The 19375-nt window shown below is 39.6% G+C and overlaps 1 protein-coding gene across 6 annotated transcripts in view; it reads left to right on the top strand.

The window, feature by feature from the left end:
- The window catches only part of ZNF827 (zinc finger protein 827), a 111854-nt gene that overhangs the window by 20751 nt on the left and 71728 nt on the right, over window positions 1-19375 (top strand). For 5 of the 6 annotated variants that reach the window (XR_012628810.1, XM_074867413.1, XM_074867412.1 and 2 more), the window contains 2 exons: window positions 5196-6206; window positions 10870-11042. Coding sequence is in view for 5 of the 6 variants with exons in the window: in XM_074867413.1 (XP_074723514.1) it covers window positions 5196-6206; window positions 10870-11042 (1184 nt within the window). In the remaining variant the exon portion in view is untranslated. The remainder of the gene's footprint in view (window positions 1-5195; window positions 6207-10869; window positions 11043-19375) is intronic. The other variant, XM_074867414.1, reaches the window with a different exon arrangement.

Genomic DNA, 19375 nt, shown 5'->3' with positions numbered 1-19375 from the left:
TCCTCAGTTCCCTAGTGTAAACCTATCACTTAATCCTAGCTCTTTCAGTAGGCCTGGTTATAGTGATAATACAGAGAATGGATTACGATAGGTGTTAGAGATGGAATAAGATAAGATGTTGGGGCAACAAATTAGGAAGATGATCTGGGTGCCAAATAGACAACAAATGCAATTCTAACCTTGTTTAGATTGACACAAACTTGAATGATCGTATCTGAAGTTCTTGTATAGATCAAGATGTTTGATATCAAGATAGTAAAAATGAGGTTTGGCTCTCCTATCCCTTTAAATCCTGGTCCCGTAGATTCCCACATTTTTCTTGAAATGTAACTGCTGAAGTTAGGGCAATCTTACCTAATTTATCTCATCAGCAATTTTCCTGTGCGCATTTCTTTGAAATTACTTGACTTCTGCCTACTTATATATATTTGTTTTCATTTTCATTCTGTAATCCCACAATTACAATTTCCATATGTTGTATATCACTGTAGCATATGGATTTGCAATGTTAATTCTCTATTGAGGTTCTTTAATTTACTCATTGCACTTAATGATTAAAGTGAAATTTTATCTCTCTTAGCATGAAAATTCAGTCTCTTGGAGGTGGGTTCCTTAGCTGTAGCCTCTTCTCAGATACTTTGTGGTGGTCCAAATGGTGTTCTTTCAGTTGTGTTTTCACTGCCCATGTTTGTTGCTTAGTGCCACAGCTTGGAGACTCCTCCCCTTTTCCATGTACTGCACAGACTCTTTCTAGATCTAGCCTGCCACATTCATATTTCTCCACTCCAAGTCCTACAAAGTGGAACTGTGGATCATCTCATACTTGCCACTTTCAGGAATGGCATATGTCGGGTACAGCTAAAGTTTCCAGCATTTCAATTGGGAGGCTCAGTAATCAACAAACATGTTTGTCTTTTTCAGTTTTCAGATATAAATAGTTTGGGCAAGTTAATATTTACATTTCTATTGATACCAGGGTCAAATTCTAATCACCACTCTAAATGAAAGGGCAGATGCTCACAAAGTGAAATAATGTACTTCGGGATCAATAAGATTTGTCTGTCAAACTGATCTCTTGAAGACGAAACAGAACTTCTCTGTATTTGAAAACAAGCAGATGAGTGGGCAAGCGAGGGAAACTGGCACTTCTTCAAACAGTGCTTCTGCACACATTTGTGGCTTTGCCAGAGATTGTTTGATATCGGGCTACATCAGTGGCAGCAGTTGCCTAACAGTACTTCGGTGCCTTTTGTCATCACTGACAGGAGTGGGAAGTACTTGCGTGAGGCTCCTGGGTGCTGTGTGACGGGGTAGTCCCGAAGCATGCAGGACACCTGTAACTTCCACTAGCCTCTGCCAGTGGCAAATGTTTTGGGAAGCAGTTCCAGAACTGCCATGGAAACCAGGAAAGAGAAGCATCGACAAGTCTTGACTCTTGAATCATGTTGAGAAGAGGCAACCTGATGAGCAGTTGCGTGGTAAAAGTTGGTGAGATTCCCAGCCAGGTCTTGTTCCAAATGAAGTCAGTGAGAATTTGCCTCTGACTTTGAAGTTACCTTTTCCTGCTTTGCAACTTCCATGTTTCTTACCCAATGCTTAGCATTTCAGGCTGCAATAGAAATGAAATGCGAGTAGCTTAACATTCGTAAGTAATTTTGTAATAATAAACTATGGGATGTTTATGGTGGAGAGAAGAAATTTAAATGTGGTATTACATTTCTATTCCTAGCTGTGAGGACTTCTCACTGTAGCTTCTTAGCTGTGTTGTGAGAGAAGGGAAAAACATGTCATGCAGATGATCTGCCACAGATGTGAAATACAGCTGAAATTTCTTGACAGGCGCATGGAGGTTGGCTCCTACATCAGACAAACCTGGTCTGGGTGTCCCGTGAACCATCTGAGTTCTGAGGGAAGGTTTTATTGAATTTGAAATCATAGGAAAGTTGGTGGATTGGGCTGATATCTCCTGGAGTTCTCAAGCTTGTTCAAACTCACAGGCTCACAAGTCAATGTGAACTAAAATCCTGCCCTGAAGGCCTTGAATGGCAACTTTGCTTAGAAATGAAATTGCCAGGCTTCACTGTTATGCTTCTAAACCAATTCACTGCTGTTTAAAAGGAGGCTTGACTGAGCTCATGATAAGACACTGATGCTGGCTTTTTCAGCATTAACCTTACAGCCTTAAAATACAGTGGACTTGATACCGCAGCAACTGAGGGAATTACTGGGAAGAGGAAAATTAGAACTGTGTCAGCAGTTAGAGGTCTGGTTTCTGGGTACAGAAAGAAAGGGCACTGGTGGAAAAAAAAAAATCCAGATGTTTTTTGGCATAGAGATGCTGCAAAGGAAATTTGCCCTTGTTATGGAGACTGCTTGGAGATTTGAGAGAGCTTGAGTGGTTGAGATCAGCAACAGGAGGGGGAGCTCTCACTGTGTTGCCCAAAGAGGAGGGAAATTCTGGACTTGGTAGCAAGCCTTTAAATGAAGAGCACTGCACTCCTGCTGCTCACTGTCCATAAAATGTTGGTGGCTGCTCTTCATATAGGCAAGACCAGTGGAGAACATGCACGTTTGGAAAAAGAAAGTCAATCCATGTCCTGTTCCTATCTCTCCTGCTATTGCTACCTTACTTTTTTGATTCCAGGCGTAGTGTAGTTGTGTTACTGTTGAAGAAAGCTGTATTGCAGCTCTGCCATAGAGGATGTACTTCCTCTCCCCCCATCGTTATTATCAACTTCGTATACCAGTGCCCTGTTCCTCAGCTACTGTAAGTGTTTCCTGAGATGTCAGCTTTAGAGAGGAGGAATATATAGTGATGAAAGTATATGTGGGGCGTTACTTCTATGGTTAGAGCAAAAATGGGTGCAGGTGAGAATGAAGAATTGATTTCCAGTGCAAGTGGGATGAGCAAGATTGAGAGATTTGTAAAACAATGTTATTTAACTGGTGTTTTAAAGTCTGGTTACAACTGGGTAACATATCAACATCAAGAAACTCAGAGGTACACAGCAAAGAACAGAGAAGTTTGGGGGTTTAGTAAGCTGGAGATTTCTCTAAAACAAACCGACTTCCTCTTGTAACCATTTACACTTAAATATCTCTCAAACTGTAATTTTTGGATGACTTTGAAGGGAAATGGAGTTCTCCCTATTTATGGATGGGGAGCAGAGACACAGAGAGAGTAGGGCTTGTGGAGGAGAGGAGGGGTTGTTTTAACACAGAGATATGTAAGCAGACATAAGGATGTAAGTGGTAGGAGACAGGCTAGCTTTGGCTCAGAAGCTGTATAGTAGTGTCAACTCTAGGCTGCATCCCAGAGGATGAGCCCTGCTCTTGGTGTATCAGTTCTGGCAAAGTGCCAGTAAGATGCTTTTCTGGCTTCCCATCCAGAACTTGCTTGCATCTGGGATGAGTGTACGGATTTCTCATTCGAGTGCACCCAACTGTACAGTCATGCCTCAAGTTACTTTTTAGTGTTCACAGGGTGAAAAGGGAATATGTTCAGTTCTCCTTTAACCTGCATAAGTGCTGGTTCAACTGATTAACATCTATCTTCTTCATTTGAATATGCATGCTATTGGCCTTTTTGTGCATGTTATTGTTAATCTTGCTGTGTCTGTGATGTTAACTTGGATAGCATCAAAATAATTTTAGGTGAGTGCTTTGGCTTTTGTTTTGAATAGGAAAGATGCTAGCCCCCTTCTGCTTGAATTACTAATCCAAGGCAACTGAGTGGCTTTGTTGTGGGCTATTAAAACACTGGTGAATTTTTTTTCAAAGGGTTTTGAGTGAAAGGAACTTACTGTGAGAGACTATTCCTCATATTAAAATAAAAAAACCCAAAAACTTTGCTGTCAGAGTGTATGTTGGTATCTCTCTACACTTGTGATACATTTGGCTGGGTTTTCCCTCCTTAAATTCATTGGATCAAGAAATAATATAAATCTAAGTTTTACTTTATCAACTTCTCTCCAAGTTTTGTAATTTGCTGGAATTAAATAGGGAATCTGGGAATAATACATGATCATAGGTACAATACATATCATGCAGGCTTATTTCCAGAATGTCAGTGCAGGGTTATATTAAATCCTTTTGTTTTGCTGTAGTATGACTACAAAGATTCTTTTGTAGCTTGGGACATTGAGTCTAAAAGCAAGAAATGTGAGAGGTATCTGGCAAGAGAAGATAACATGAATTTAATTTTAGCATTGCTCTTGTTCTTAACTATGTTCTAAATGGCCAGCAAGATCTGCAAATAAAGTCTTGGTCATATCTGTATGACTTTGAATACCTATCAGGAAGAAGAGCAATCCAGGGTCACAGTGATTTAAACACTGTCAGTTAGGTCTCAGGGGAGACTGGAGTGTTGCAGTTACCACAGAGGAGAAAATGTAACCAATTGCATTGAGACCAACACTTTTTTTCCTATCTTTTTTTTTTTTTTTTTTTTTCCCCCCAGCTAAATAAGTTCAGTTTAGGATGGTCTTTAAAACTTTAATATTGATGAAGAATGACAAGCAAATGACAAGCAAGTAGTGGCTATATAAGAAGAAAAAACTCCAAAGATTAGTTGTGTGTGTATGATACTCCTTTCCCAAATAGTTGGAGAGATGAGAGCTTTATCCTGCATTCATGTATTAGTCATTCCAGCTATTCAGGAATGAATTGTGTATTATTGGTACAAATTTTATTTTATTTTAGATAGGGGTCACTGCAGGATTGGGCAGAGACTTAAAGTCACTGGAAGAAACTGCTTTGAGTAGCTACTCACCTGATCTGCTTTTGAAGGTGTGCCTGTGCCAGCTGTACAAAGACACAAGCAGCCAGTAATTTCTGGGCCTGTTAAATCTCTGCTTCATACCACAGAGTTCATAATATTTTGCAGGATGTACAGACTATACCGATAATGAAATATTTGCAGTATTTGAATATATATTATGTGTGTATTGTTGCATTTAGTTGTGCTGACTGAAAGATGACAGGCTTGTCATGATTTCTTCTTCAAAGAAAGATCTATTCATTTTCAAAAATCTTCTTTCCTGGTCACTCAATCCAGGCTGATGCCAAGTTCATGCACTTTAGGGAGACATTAGGTGGCTGTTTGGGAGGGTCATGCAGAGGCCAGACATACTTCACGCGAAGAAGTTATTTTACACAGATTTGAAAATAATACTGCTGTTCTTGGTTCCACACAGATGGTACCAGACAGGAAGAAGTGGAAGGTGAGCTCAGTGAAGAAGAACGCTGGTTTGGAAATTCTTCAGAAACTCCTTCGGAAGCATCATATGGAGAAGTCCAGGAGAACTTTAAGTTGTCTCTTGAGGACAATATCCAAGAGCAGTCCACTTCCCCAGATACATCTTTGGGAAGTGCAACTCCTAGCAGCAACACAGCGGAGCTGGGATCCATTGAAAATGAGGCACTAAGAGACACATTACAGAGCAAGGAGCACCTTTCCCCTGATGTGCCATCTCTGTGTGAAGAAGAACCTCCTGGTCCAAATAAGCCACTGAGTAGTAACCTGAGGCGGCTACTGGAGGCTGGCTCCCTCAAGCTGGATGCTGCCGTTACAGTCAACGGCAGAGTCGAGTCCCCCGTAAATCTTGGCTCAAATCTGTCCTTCTCTCCACCTGCTCATCATGCCCAGCAGCTAAGTGTTCTTGCCAGAAAGCTTGCTGAGAAACAGGAACAAAGTGACCAATACAATGCAAGTAGTCACTTTATATGGAATCAAGGTAAGTGGTTGCCAAACTCAACCACCACCTGTGGTTTGTCCCCTGATTCAGCTATCCTGAAACTGAAAGCCGCAGCCAATGCCGTTCTGCAGGACAAATCTCTTTCAAGGACTGAAGACACTATAAGATTTGAATCCTTTTCCTCACCTTTTAGTTCTCAGTCAGCCAGCTCCACGTTGGCAGCTTTATCTAAGAAAGTGAGTGAAAGAAGCATGACTCCTGGGCAGGAGCACCCGCCTCCGGCTAGTTCTTTCCTTTCTCTGGCTTCCATGACCTCTTCAGCTGCCCTTCTCAAGGAGGTTGCTGCAAGGGCTGCAGGCACCCTCTTGGCTGAGAAGAAGAAATCACTGGTTGCTGAGGATCCCCTGCAGCTTTCAGAGATGAAGCAAGAGAAAGCAACGCCACCACAGTCTTTGGAATTATTGTTGCTGCCAGTCCCTAAGGGAAGAGCATCCAAACCCACTAGTACAGGTATGGATACAGTTTGAGCCACTGAGTAGAATGTATTTGTTTTGCTATAGGCTTATGTAACATCTCTTCAATGGGTCTGGATTTGGTTTTATTCCAGGTATTATGAGAATGAGAAATAGGTACTTTAGGTAAACAATAGAAAAGATTTTTAAAATACCACTTAAAGAACAAACTGTCACAAATCTTTCTGTATTTGAAAGATGTGAGTGTATGGTTCAGTTCTTTTTTTTTTTTTTTTTTATTCCATACAATGGTATTTCCCCCTCTTACAAAGTTCAGAATAAATCCACAAAAAATATTTAATGGAGAAGATCAAAGAATCTCTGTGAGGGAGCTCACGGTATCAGTGATCATGGACAAAACTAGTGCTTTTGAAATACTGGACAAGGGAGAATTGTCCCTCCTGCTGTCTCTGTCACAAATGGACTTTTGTATAATCGCTTACTACCCTGTCCTAATTTACCAGAGTATATTATTATGTTGCCACTTTTCATTAAAATTTTTTGCAGCAGTTCAGTATTTTACAATCCTTTGTTGTTTAAAAAAAAAAAAAAAGGGAATTGCATTTCTCTAATTTGCTCAGCAAGAACCATTTTACAGTTCTGACTTCCCTCCACCAGTTCCAGCTGTTGGTCAAGGAATCAGGCTTATAGGGAATAAGAAGAAACAGTCTTGGTAACAAAAGTTTTCAAGAACTGGCAAGCCATGCAGGGAAATTTAAATGATCCATCTTCGAAATAAGGAAGAAGAAGGTATCTTTCATCTCTTTCTATAAAAAGTTCACATTATGGATTCATATTTTTGGTAGAACATACAGCTTCAGGTGTTGTCAGTGTTCTCCCTGGAGTGGCGTTCTGCTGCAGAGGGGAAGGGAGCATGACAGCTCTTTTCACAAGATGCACGAAGTGGTTCTGTATGTTAGGGCTTTATCAGGCTGTGTTTTATCAGGAATACTAGCTTGACCGTACAGGTGGAGCTAGCCAGTGTACAGACATGAAAGTTGAAATGGGCGTTGTATAATTGCACGGCTGTCTTTCTGACCTACCCTTTTTGTTTAGGAGTATTATGAGGTCTGATCTGTCCCTCTGCAGCTCTCGGTAAAAACTCCTGGGGTAGAAGCTATTGGATGCACAGCAATGCTCCTTCCTCCCTTGGATGAGGAGAGGGAGGGATGCGATGAGATGCAGCCGGTACCAGTTTTTTGCTCTGAGTTACATGTGTTCTACAAATGCTTTGCTGGTGTGTTTTGTCAAGACAATTAAAGTGGCATGGGTCTGGCCTAAGGTTTTCATTAGTTTAGATGAAGTCCTTTTTGGAGTAACATAAGCTAAACCAAGAAAATGTGGGAACAGGATGGCTACACCAGTGTGACTGTGGTCATTAATTTAATGTAACTTAATGTAAGAAGGGCAGCAATGTATAGAAAAGGAGTAAAGACAAAATTTATTTGAAGTTATTAGTTTATTTCCTGCTGGAGAAAAGGCTGTTCACAGCGTAAGTTTTTACTGGGGAAAAGTAAATGGTTATAGTAATATCCAGGTTCTGTGTTGGACCAACAAACTGTGGGATTTGTCTGTGCAGCTTATACTAGGGGAGTGCTCTGTACCAGCGTGCAAGTGTGCTGGTAGTAGTGGCACTTTATAAACTAGCTCTGATGCAGCAAATTCCTAGCAGCAATTCTCTTTGCTGAAGGCCCAAGCATACTGTGTTACTAAAAGATAACAATGGGGGCTGACTGCCTCAGGTCCTTGGTAACCAAGGAACAACTATTCTTTTTTTTTTTTTTTTAATAATATATGGGACTAGTATCCCAAGAGGAAGGGTGTTTCCTTTCAGTTCATACGCACTGGGCCAATGCCAGTTGGCATCCAAGCAAACTTTATAGTGTAATATTAATAACAAAAGTTCTTTAAGTCCATTTTCTGATATGCTATTAAGTTTTTTTCCTTACTAAATAATGAAGCGACTGAAAACAAAAAGCAAGCTGTTCGTTAGCATATCTGGATGTTGACTATGGAAAGCCAGACTCCTTGATTCCTTCAGCTGTGGAGAAATGCAGCTTGCAAAAAAAGCTCACTGTTTAGTAACCTTTGCTTGAAGACTTCACTTCTGTAAAAAGTTGAGTAGGGCAGCTGAGTGTGTATATTTGCCATGAAAATAAATGTCACACGTTCCTGATTCCTTTTGCACCTATGACCTTATGGCACTAAAAGCAAAAAATAATATTTCATTTTATAATGTTTTATCTTTTTGTGTCTGTCTGATTGCTCCTTGAGACCTGGTTTTTTTGTCTTGTCCCAGAGAGAGACATCTTTTCCCAGTAGGCATAGCTTGAGAGGTGGGTTTTTTTCCCCTCCCATATTTTGAACTTTTAAGGCACTGGTGAGCTTACCTTGTTGTTACAAGTCTGATTCACTTACCCACCAGCAACATCTAACTTTGGTTATGAGATCGATACTCAGTGAGATTAATTAGATGTGGACAAGTAAGGAACTACTTGCTCAGAATTATTTCAGTCAAGAAACTGTAGCATGGCTTATCAGAGCACCTCTGAAACTGCATGTCAGGTTTGGTGGACCTAATCATTACTTGCATAGGTTATAAAAAGTGGTACAGAGAAGACTTAACTTTTCTATCAATCTGTTAATATTGCCAATTTTACAAAACGCTCATGTGTTTGGGAGGAAATTTTAAAAGAAAGCCTGGAATATCTGTTAAAGTTCTGATGTTGTTTTTGAAAGTGTGGGTGGCAGACCCTTCTTTTACCGACTGAATGCTTGTTTGGTGTTAACTTTTTGCCTACAATGCTTGCAGCTTTGATTCTGAAGCTTCTTTGGGAAGCACCGACTGATTCTCTCCTCACTGGAGTCACTCTTTCCAACTAATGGACACCATGTGACATAAAACAGACATCAATATAAATGAAGGAAAGTTGAAGCCCACAATTTTCTTCTTATGTTGAGGTTTATGTAGCATAGTAAAGAGCTAACATGGTTCAGCTTTGGAGAGCATTAACATAATTCCTGTGTACCCTTCGTTGTCATTGGTGAAGTCACATGCATTCAGTCCAGTTCTTTGCATATTTTGTAATGTGCTAAATTACTGTTGATCCATCTTGTTTGCAGATTTATTTTTAATGGGGTGGAAAACAGGTAATAGCTTGTTACACATTTCTTTTCTGGATCCTTTGTGATGATAACCACAGGCTAGAGAAAAGATATGATAGAAGGAAAAGAAATGATAGGTAAAAATGCTACCAATATATTTTTTTCTGTGGTTTGTCTTTCTCCTGCCTTTTGTGAAGAAGTAAAGATATTTAAAAACTGAAACACAAGCAATTATAGCATTGGTTTTGGCTTACTATTTAAAGGTGCAGGGAGGGGAGCAATTTGATAATATGTTCAGTGTGATAGAATATTTCATGAGGAGAATTTTGGAACTTGCAGAAGTGCATGCTTTGACAATGTGTCCTTTTTTTTACTTTCATAATAACTACCTAATCAGTTGAATTATGGTGGTTTTGTTTCCTACCTAATAGCAAGAGTTTTATTTTAGGCTATGACAAATCTTTCTGGAGGTTTTTATCACTTGGTTCCTCATCAAGGGAATTTGATGTTTGCTATATCCTTATCAGTAGGAAATAACTGATAATAATGAGATTAAATATTCTGAGAGAATTTCTAAATAGCAGGATGCACATTGCTGAGCTCTGGATATTTGAAAATAGTCTGCCTCTTACAGTGAGGAAAAAGGTTTCCGAATCCACAGTAATACTAGGCCTTTCTTTATAAGCAGAAGAAATCGTGGTGAGAGGATGAATGGAGGGTTAGTTGTGTGAAGTCAGCAACAAGGAATTTCTCTTTCCTTCAACCTTGTGATGATTCCACACTCAGTAGACTAACCATACTTGCCTGATAAATGCCACCAAATCCTTTTCTTAGGTGAATGGGGCAGTAAAGCAAAGTGCAAGCATTTAGGAAGGCAGTAGATTTAAACCCCTGGCAACTAGAGGAGCAGAAGGAAACCCACGACCCAAAGACACCTGATGGCTGAAGTTGTAGCAGCATCTGCTCAAGCCACAACTGAACAATTTCACCAGCAGGGGTTCTGCGGTCATTCACTTCTGGAGTTAAATATATCTGATACACAATACCAGCATGCTTTTCAGTTAGGTTGTGGATTGCTCTATGCTTTATATCCCGCTCCCCTGCTGGCTAACAATCAGATATGGAAATGGATCATTTTTTTAACAGTTAAGCATATTTTCCATACCCTACTACAACCGGCCTTTGATAGGAAATGAAGCTGCAAAGTGACAATTATGAGAGACATCCATCTCAGTTCAGTTAAATTATAAGGAACATTAGGACCAGGTGAGATAGAGTAGCATCCCCTACTGATTAGCCAGAGGATGTTTGGGACATTAACCTTTATAAATTATGATGACCTTTCTGAGAGGGAGAATAACTAGATTAAGGGGAAAAGGGATGTGCAGGGGGGAGGAACTGAAATTTCTGGTACATGTTGTTTAACTGATGTGTCTCTTTGCAGATGAAATTCTAGCAAAAAATTGAAAAATGATATCTTGAGTATGTTTACAAGGGGAAAGTACTCGACAAGTGGCTGTAAAGGATCCTCTCTTTTTCTTCCCTCTTCTGCTAAGCCTCAGAAGAAGAAGGAGGAAAACCTTTCCAGTGTCCGATCTGTGGTTTGGTTATCAAGAGGAAGAGTTACTGGAAACGGCACATGGTGATTCATACAGGTTTGAAAAGTCATCAGTGTCCACTCTGTCCATTTCGCTGTGCACGCAAGGACAATCTCAAATCACACATGAAGGTAGGGGAAGTGTTTACTGGCAATCAAAACACTTGAATCATCAATCGAAAAATGATAGTATAACAAGCCTATTTCATTTGCATTTGCAAGAATAAAATTTCCCTAGTTGTACTACTAATGATGCCTTTATTTAAATAAAGACCATAAAAAGAGAAAGAAAGAACTTTTTTTCCTTTGCTTGCCTTTCCATTTTACGCAATGTGGAAACTGCCTTGGGTCATGTCAACTTGATGCAGCACAAGCTGTCTGTGACTGATTTAGCTCTGGACCTGGAACCACCAGAAAAAGGGATGCTAGCTGAGATGTGACCATGCAAACACAGCAGTGCTGCTTTTCAGGATGCCAGCTAGTATCTCTGCATGCCATTACATCACACTAAGTGGGCATACCAACTTGGCCAGCACTAGCAGGGGATCTCTCCATTATGTTCTACAGACAGGCCCGCAGTTTGACTTTTTCTCAGTGTGTTTTTTAACTGCAGGCACTTCAGCAGTGAAGCATCCAAACCAAAATGAATGACAGATTATACTGTAATGTTTTGTTTTCAAGTGTTCCCATTAAATTTAAAGCATGCTTTTAACTCAGCCTAAGTTTTAGGCTCAAACTGAAGATGACCTTTTGAAGGAAGCCACATCTGTGTTGATAGAAAAAAATATGAAATGTAAAGAAACTCTTTGTCTGCTTAGCTGAAGTACTACATAGTTGCAACATTCAAAGTGCCTAGTCTTTCAAGTTGTAGAACATGCTTGGTGAAGTAAAAATCATGTGTCCCATTAGCCCATGGATGAAGAAGCTGAAGTTCAGAAAGTCTCCCTTGTTAATGCAGTTGAGTTTTATAATAACAGTGAAATGTTTTATTATAGTTAGTATTTTGTCTCTTTAAGACAAATGTGTGTAACAGAGTACCAGACTGGTGTGGAGGGGGACAGAAATGCCTTTTCAGCTTTTATATATGCTATTGCAGAATCTGAGATCACTAGACAGGAGTCTAACCTTGCTTACACCCAAGTAACTATTCACTTCAGTGTAAATGATTCAGATGATTCCACTGATCACAACAGCAGATCTTGCTGTATTTCAGGTCTTTGCTAGGTCTGAAATCATCCCCCTAAAGTCTGAAGGCTCATCCCTTAACGCTCCTACTGTGGATCAATGCAATATTCTTGGGTGTATCATGCTAATTCTTATCAGGTACCAAGTAGGTTTAGTGTTTATGGCCCTTCCTTTCAGGGCTTGGTGTTCCATGTTGACTAGAGGGCACAGATGGCCGTCCAGAGTAGAAGATGAGTAGAAAGAATATGAACACAGCATGATAAGAAAATGTTTTTTTTTTTATTTCAGTTGCTGACAGCCTAAAAGCTTGCTATTCCCTGGCAAAGACCTGTTATTGTCCCCTGCTTGGTAAAGGACATCCCTATTATTCCCTGCAGAAATTTTTGTTGTCTGCTTTTTTTGCCTTTTTGGAATTATTATTTGAAGGTTGAGGGCCTATCCCTTCCTTTTTGGCATGGTGATTTCCATAGGTGGAAATGGGTAGAATGTTGGAGAAAATGAAGAACTTTTTCCCTGTCTCTGTGTGCTATCAAATTGATGGCTATCTGAAGCCCTTGTGCTCTTTTCTGCTCCCCACCTAACATAAACCCCTTCATTTAACTGAGCCCATGTCATCTTAAAACAGACCCCTTGTACAAACATGTGACATGTAGTGTTAATTATTTGGTAATATAGTAATTATTACCAAGTGATGCTCAGTTAGATATCATCAAGGTCAGAGTCAGGCCTAGAGCTGCTTGACACAATGTAAGAAATTAAAACCTCCTTTAGCCTTCCTTACCTTGGAGTTAAGATCTGAAGTCTCCTCAGTCAGTGCAGTCCAGTTATGCAGGTCATGGTGGAATCGGTGGTCTTTGCTGGTAAAACTGCTCCCTATTTAAGATTAAGGCAGTTGTCTTACAAAACTAGACGGTCTGTATTTGGTTTTTTGTCCTTGTTATAGTCTTATGGATAGATGTAAAGAATCACAAGCACAAGAATCTGAAATATAATGTTTTACCTTAATTTCAATATGTTTGATACACTTTTCTCAACTGAGTAGGCCATCCGTAAAAATGTTTTTTCTGTCACATCAAAATTGAAGCAGGTGAATGAGGTGGGGGCATATTAGTCATGTGTCAGACATAATTTGAATTCCCTTTGGTGAAAGTGTAAATTGATAACAAGATTAAAAATAAAAAATATCAGATTTCTCATTATAAAAAAGTGCAGCTTTTAAATCTGTATGTAAATAAGTATAAGATTATAATAACTGACACATATATAAGCCAACAGTGTTCAAAATGGAATGAATACACATCAGAAATGGTACAACACAGCTGGAAGCTACTTAGGATGCAGTGTTTATGCCAGTCGGATGTTTCAGTTCTCTTTGTTGCCTTAGGATCCTTTGGGAGCTAACTGGCCTTATCTCCTTCCTGGCAGGCAACCCATGAAGGTAGAGCTTCCTCTAGCTCTCCATCCCTCTCTTCCTCCCCATGAGTCAACTGCGGCTACAGGTGAAGGCACGTTTTTCAAAACCAAAAAGGCTACTCAAAATTTAGGGTACTAGGCTGATGTCTGTCATTCATTATCAGCAAATTTTTATTCTGGGATGCTGTTACAAGCCAAGCTTTTTTCCTTTATGCTACTCTTTGGTTTTCAGGTTTTATGTTCTATTGATAAGGATGACAGGCAAATCCTGTTGAGGTGTTTTGTCCAGCTGCAGTCCTTAAAATCTAATAGTGTTGTCTTTGTTGTCCCCCTGGGCAGCATAGCCATGAGCTGAAGCACCTCCTTTTTTTTCTAGGCTCTTGTAGATATTTTCTGTTGAAACTGGTTATTTAGAGATTTAACTTCCATGAGTGGTTTGTGTGTGTCCATATGGGCCTTCCTTATTGTGTGTATCTTTAGGCTAACGAATGATAACTATATAATATAAATACTGTGTAATTTTATGGTAGTTATAACATATCAAACTGATTGACCCAGAATACAACATTGCCAGCATTATTGGTGTCTTGTCCCCTGCTAGAGAAAATCTCAATAGAGAGCTGGATTGATTCCAGCCCTGACCCATATTCAGATCTACATGTGCTACCCACCATGCTGATGAAGTGTTCTTCCTGTAAGGGCACTTTGCCAGGACCCACTCACAACTGGAGGCGAGGAAGTGAAAGGCAAGAAGGGAAGCAGAAGGAAAGTTTCCACACAGATACACAATGAACAAGGGAGGCTGAGTAGACTGCCTTTTAAGACACACAGTGTTATCTATAATTGTTATATTGCATTTAGATTCCACAGTGATAGGCACCTTAGAAAAATCCAAAAATAGACACAGTACGGAATTTTATTAGTCTGTTTTGGAGACAAATTATAGTACATACATAACCACAAGTTTTGGCCCTTATCCCCAGGAATCTGCTTGATCTAGACTTGATTCTGCTATCATAGCATGGTTTCCAGGGGTGCTGAGAATACTCAGAATGAATGGGTAACTGAGAGGTGTCGTGTCCAAGCAGGCAGCAAGGGTTGTGCTTGAGTCCTTCTCTCTGCTTATCTAAACATATATTCAGTTGGAATATATTGTTTTCTTCTTGAGAGAATCTTATGTACTACTTCTGCAGAAATCAACGGAAAGGGGTGGTGTAATTCAACAAGATGTATTGAAGCTTTTCTATTTTTCCTGGTAGGGAAGTAGGGATTAAATTTACCTCGGAGCAATACCACAAGCATCAGTCAGATTTTGGCCAATTGGTGTCTTTGGATCATGCACATATCTTCCTCAGCAATTGGTGGACGGATAGGGTGTGAGATCATACAGATATGTTCCAAGAAAGCAACAGGATATTAGCCTGAGTACTTGGAAGGAGGAATGAGGAAGAGGAGCATATGGCCAAAAATAATATCTATAAATGTTCCTTGTGCTGCTATATAGACATAAGGCAGAAATGGGTGAGCCAGCTCTTCTAGCAGTGGAAAAGAAGTTTGGCATTGTGAACATGTGCTGAAGCATGATGGTATGGCAGAAAATGAGGGAAGGGAAGATTAAGCTTAACAGAAGAGTTAGATGCAATGGCAGACAGGTCACATGATGCTCAACCACGGGATCTTCCTGTTTCTGTTGTGCATGAAGTGGGACCATGTAGTGAAATCTCAGATTAATGTGCCTGTGTAATATGGAGATGGTTATAATCAGCCTCCTGGTTAGGGAGAAGCTGTTAATTACATGATAGTGGGAATAAGGAAAGGCCCTGAAGAATGTAGGCAGGTGCTTACTACCCCTTAGTGATTTGTTTTTCCCCCTTTCTTAGTTAGGGTCAGACAACTGAATAAACATTCCTGATCTGTTTTTGTTTGAAGTATAGGACAGGTTATTTTAAAGCATCTTTGCCATATTGGGAGAAGGAGGTTGACTGTGTTTTTTGGGAGGGTTTTTTGTTTAGTTTGGTTTAAGCTAACCTTAAAGAGCCCTGGGAGGCACCTGTGATTCCATTACCTCCCCTCAGCCGAGGGGAGGTAATGCAAACTTGCACAGCTTTTCAACAAGTGAAATCTGTGCCTTGAGTCTCAGCCAGGTACCCCAAGTGACTTCAAATATCTGCCTTTTAATCTTGTCACTTTTTGCATATGAGATGAGGGTAAGACAGGGTATGCATTGATACCTGAAATCCTAAAGAAGAAAAGAAAAAAAAAAATATTTTGTTTGGAACACCTAGTCCAGTCCTGCCCTGCAGAGAGGCTTTTTTTTCCTCTGCTTTCAAGCAAAGCAAGGAAATAGTTTCAAAAAGAAAATACTATATAAATAATGTATGTGTCCTGAGGGGAAGGATCATATCAAAACTAGCACCATAGCATTAAACTTTTGAAAGTGCAATATTTTAAAAATGAGGGAACCTGTCAGAAAGGAGCATGAAATGAAAAAGAAGAGGGCACAAGATAGATGCAAAATGGAGACCTCTCAAGCGTACTTAAATGCAGTCGCATAATAAGGCATTTTACTAAAAGCGATTAAAAAAAAAAAAAGGGGGGGGAAAATCAGTGGGTAGGCAGGTATGGCTAAATGGCTAGGTTGTAGTAGTTGTTGGTTGTAGCAGTTGCTTAAACAGATGCCCCTCATGGAAATCTTAATCCACTTGAAAATTGGTGAGAAAAATAAAACCTGTAGTAGGTAAAGGAAAAAGTGATAATTAGGTCACAGAAAGTAAGTAAAGAGTGACTAGACTTATGTTCTGATTTTGCTTAGGGATGAAGGTTCTCAGAAAAAAACATTTCCTCTTATTCTGAGTGTTTAAAAAATAAGAACAAAAAAACCCTGTTAAGTCCCACAAAAGAAAGGTGAATGCCAATCCTTTCCTTCTTGTGCCACATAACTAGAAGGGAGAGTCTCTGCAAAGTGTTACCCCAACCTTAGGGAAGGGAAAAAGAAAATATCTACCTCACCAGTACTACAAAATTGCAGGACGTGCCTGTGTCACTGTTTCCCTCACCACTACTCCCCATTGTACCCTGTTAGGTGGGATCACCTGTATTTGTAACTGTGGTGCATCTGTACGGGCCAGCGTGTACTTCCCGTGATTTAAATTGGCCGGTAAATCAGCAGGGATGTTGCTTTTAAGTGTGAAAAGATGATTCAAGAAACTGCTTATGATTGTTAGTATGTCAACAAAAACGTAACAGAAAAAAACCACAATGATACGAATGACAAATGATGTGAAATGATAGGGACATGAGGTTTCTGTAAAAGAAAATAATGTGTTCTTCTAATAAGATGTTTTGAGCATGTCAGGAAAATCATGGACTTAAGAATCAGTTGAAATTTATTTGGTCTTTAAAAAAGCCTTTGGCAAAGCTTCTCACTGAAAAACTGCCAAATAAATTAAGCAATATGATGTACTACGGCAAATTAAGAAATTCACCAAGAGACAGTAAAACAAAGGGTAGGAAGGAATCAGCAATTTTAAGCATGACAAAAGGCTAACAGAGGGGTGTTCCATTACTAAGAGTGGAATTGTGCATATTTTAGCAAATGTGATCTGCACAAAATGATATCTGTGGGTAAGAGAACTGTAGATGATACAACCCTGTGTGCATGAATCAAGATTAGCAAAGGCAAAGCTTGAAAGGAAATGAAAAGGGCCTGGCTGACAGATAAACAAGGGGGCAAATGAAGTTATTGTTGATAAATACAAGGCACTGCACCTTGGAATCAAGAGTCTAATAATACACCTGGGTGTTTCATATAATGAACTGTAACTACTGATGGAAGATATCTGGGTATTGTTGTAGACAGTTCAGTGAAAACCTTTTCTTGGCATGTGCAGCACTGGTTTAAAAGTACATTAGATATATGAATATCAGTAGAATAAAACAGAAATAACCCTGAAAATATTACAATGCTATTATTAACATATGGTATGCTGCCACTTAGGATATTTACTTCTGGTCACTGCATCAAAAAGCTGTATCAGAAATAGAAGGGATTTTAAAAGCTGGCAATGAAAATGATTAGTGGGATGGCAAGAACTCTCTTTGAAGAAAGAAGCTGAAAAGAATGGGACTGCCAGGTGTAGAAAGGAGATGTGATCAAAATAATGCATGTGATAGAGAAGATAAATCAAACAGCCTCTTTTTTTCTTTCTTGTAATGTGAGAACAAGAAGGCAGAAGAGAAACTGAAAGAAACAAATAAAAAAAAGATAAATTGGACCAATAGATGATTTGTACCCAAGTCCTCAAGCTAGGCCTAAAGTTTGTAAGGAGTGTATTATTCTGTTGAAAATAGCTGTGTACGTCATATCAAGCACACACTGAAAGAACCACGAAATATCATTTGAAATTGGGAAGACTGTGGTGTTAAAATAAAGATGATACAAGTACTTTGCACAGTCAAGGAGAATATCCATGGCTAAATGAAATAAACTCAGTAGGTAGAAGTCCTTAAATGTTTCTGACACAAGTCAAATGGTAGTTTTATGGGATTTTGAAAGAACCATTCTCTCTGAGCAGGTTGTGCGCTGTGGTGTGTTGCAGCGTAATTCAAAGAAATCAAAATCTGGCAGCAGCTGGGCTTAGGCTGAGACTTTGGAGAAAACCTGTCAGCTGCCCTCTTGTCTCCTCCTGCCTGTGGTTCTTGCAGGAACAGCCTAGTTGAGTCTAAAGAGGACATCTGATGGTTTGGGTAGCATTAGCACAGCGTAAGAGCCCTTCCCTGTCTCACGGAGGGAGAAGGCAGCTTTTTGTAACATTGCATGACCTGGATCTCCCCTGTGGCTTTCTGTGTAGCTCTACAGGGTTTCTTGTTTCTTATTCTGTAGCAAGTAGTTGCTGCCTTGACTTTCCCCTCCAAATAGCACAGAATGGCAATTCATGGCTCTTTCAGCTGCTGTTGGATGAGAAAATAAGGGTTAGTTTTTCCTTTAAAGGGACTTTCATTGTTAGCTTCTATTTCTAATAGTGTTCAAATTTAAAATAAATATTATTATTTAGTTTTGAGAATTAAAAAAAAATATAAAGTCTTATGGTGGGACTGGACCCAGGATGCTGGGCACTAAATATTGAACTTGCTGTTTTTTCATGTATTTGGGGTTTTTTTTTTTTGTAGATATAAAATTCTTCCTTTCAAACCTCCAAATATTTAGGTTTGAATTCTGTCATTCCTTGGCTGCAAGTTATAAATGTATTTTATTTTATGAGAAATCCATTGGTGGTGCTACTATTGTCTTGGGGCAGGAGAAAATTCCAAATCAGATGAATCAGTCCCCCATATTCTCATCCATTCTCAAAAGATATTGCAGGGGTGGCATGCCATGCTCCTGGGAAGAGAAGGTGGGCTCCCACACACTTTGCCACCTGACTGCAGCGGTGACAGCCTTCAGAAGGCATCATATTGATGATTGTGATAAGGGACCTCCAGAAGAAGTGGTTAAATATGTAGGCAGGGAAATGTTGATTGAAGGGGATCCTGGAGAGAAACCCTGGCACACAGAATCTCAGTGGGTGTAAGAGATAAAGTTGCCATGGTGAGAGTGCTTGCTACCATTAGTACATCTCGGTGCTCTTCATGAAGAAGAGTGCTTACATACTGCTGTGCTCACAGACCATCCTGTTTCCAGTAGTGTAGACAGACAATCTGGTTGGCATTTCTGTGGTAACCTGTTAATATTTAGAATTTATTGTGCTGCTATTCTTCTGGCAAGGTTGTTGCTTTAAAACTGTCTTAGATTAGCATTAGCTTCTAATATTTTTTTTGTTGTCAGGTGCACTTATAAGATTCCAGAATTACTTTGTCTGTAAATGTCA

Source organism: Strix uralensis, chromosome 4 (assembly GCF_047716275.1).
Source record: "Strix uralensis isolate ZFMK-TIS-50842 chromosome 4, bStrUra1, whole genome shotgun sequence".
Lineage (NCBI taxonomy): Eukaryota > Metazoa > Chordata > Aves > Strigiformes > Strigidae > Strix > Strix uralensis.
The sequence above is the reverse complement of the archived record's forward strand: the minus strand, read 5'-3'. Positions and strand labels throughout refer to the sequence as shown.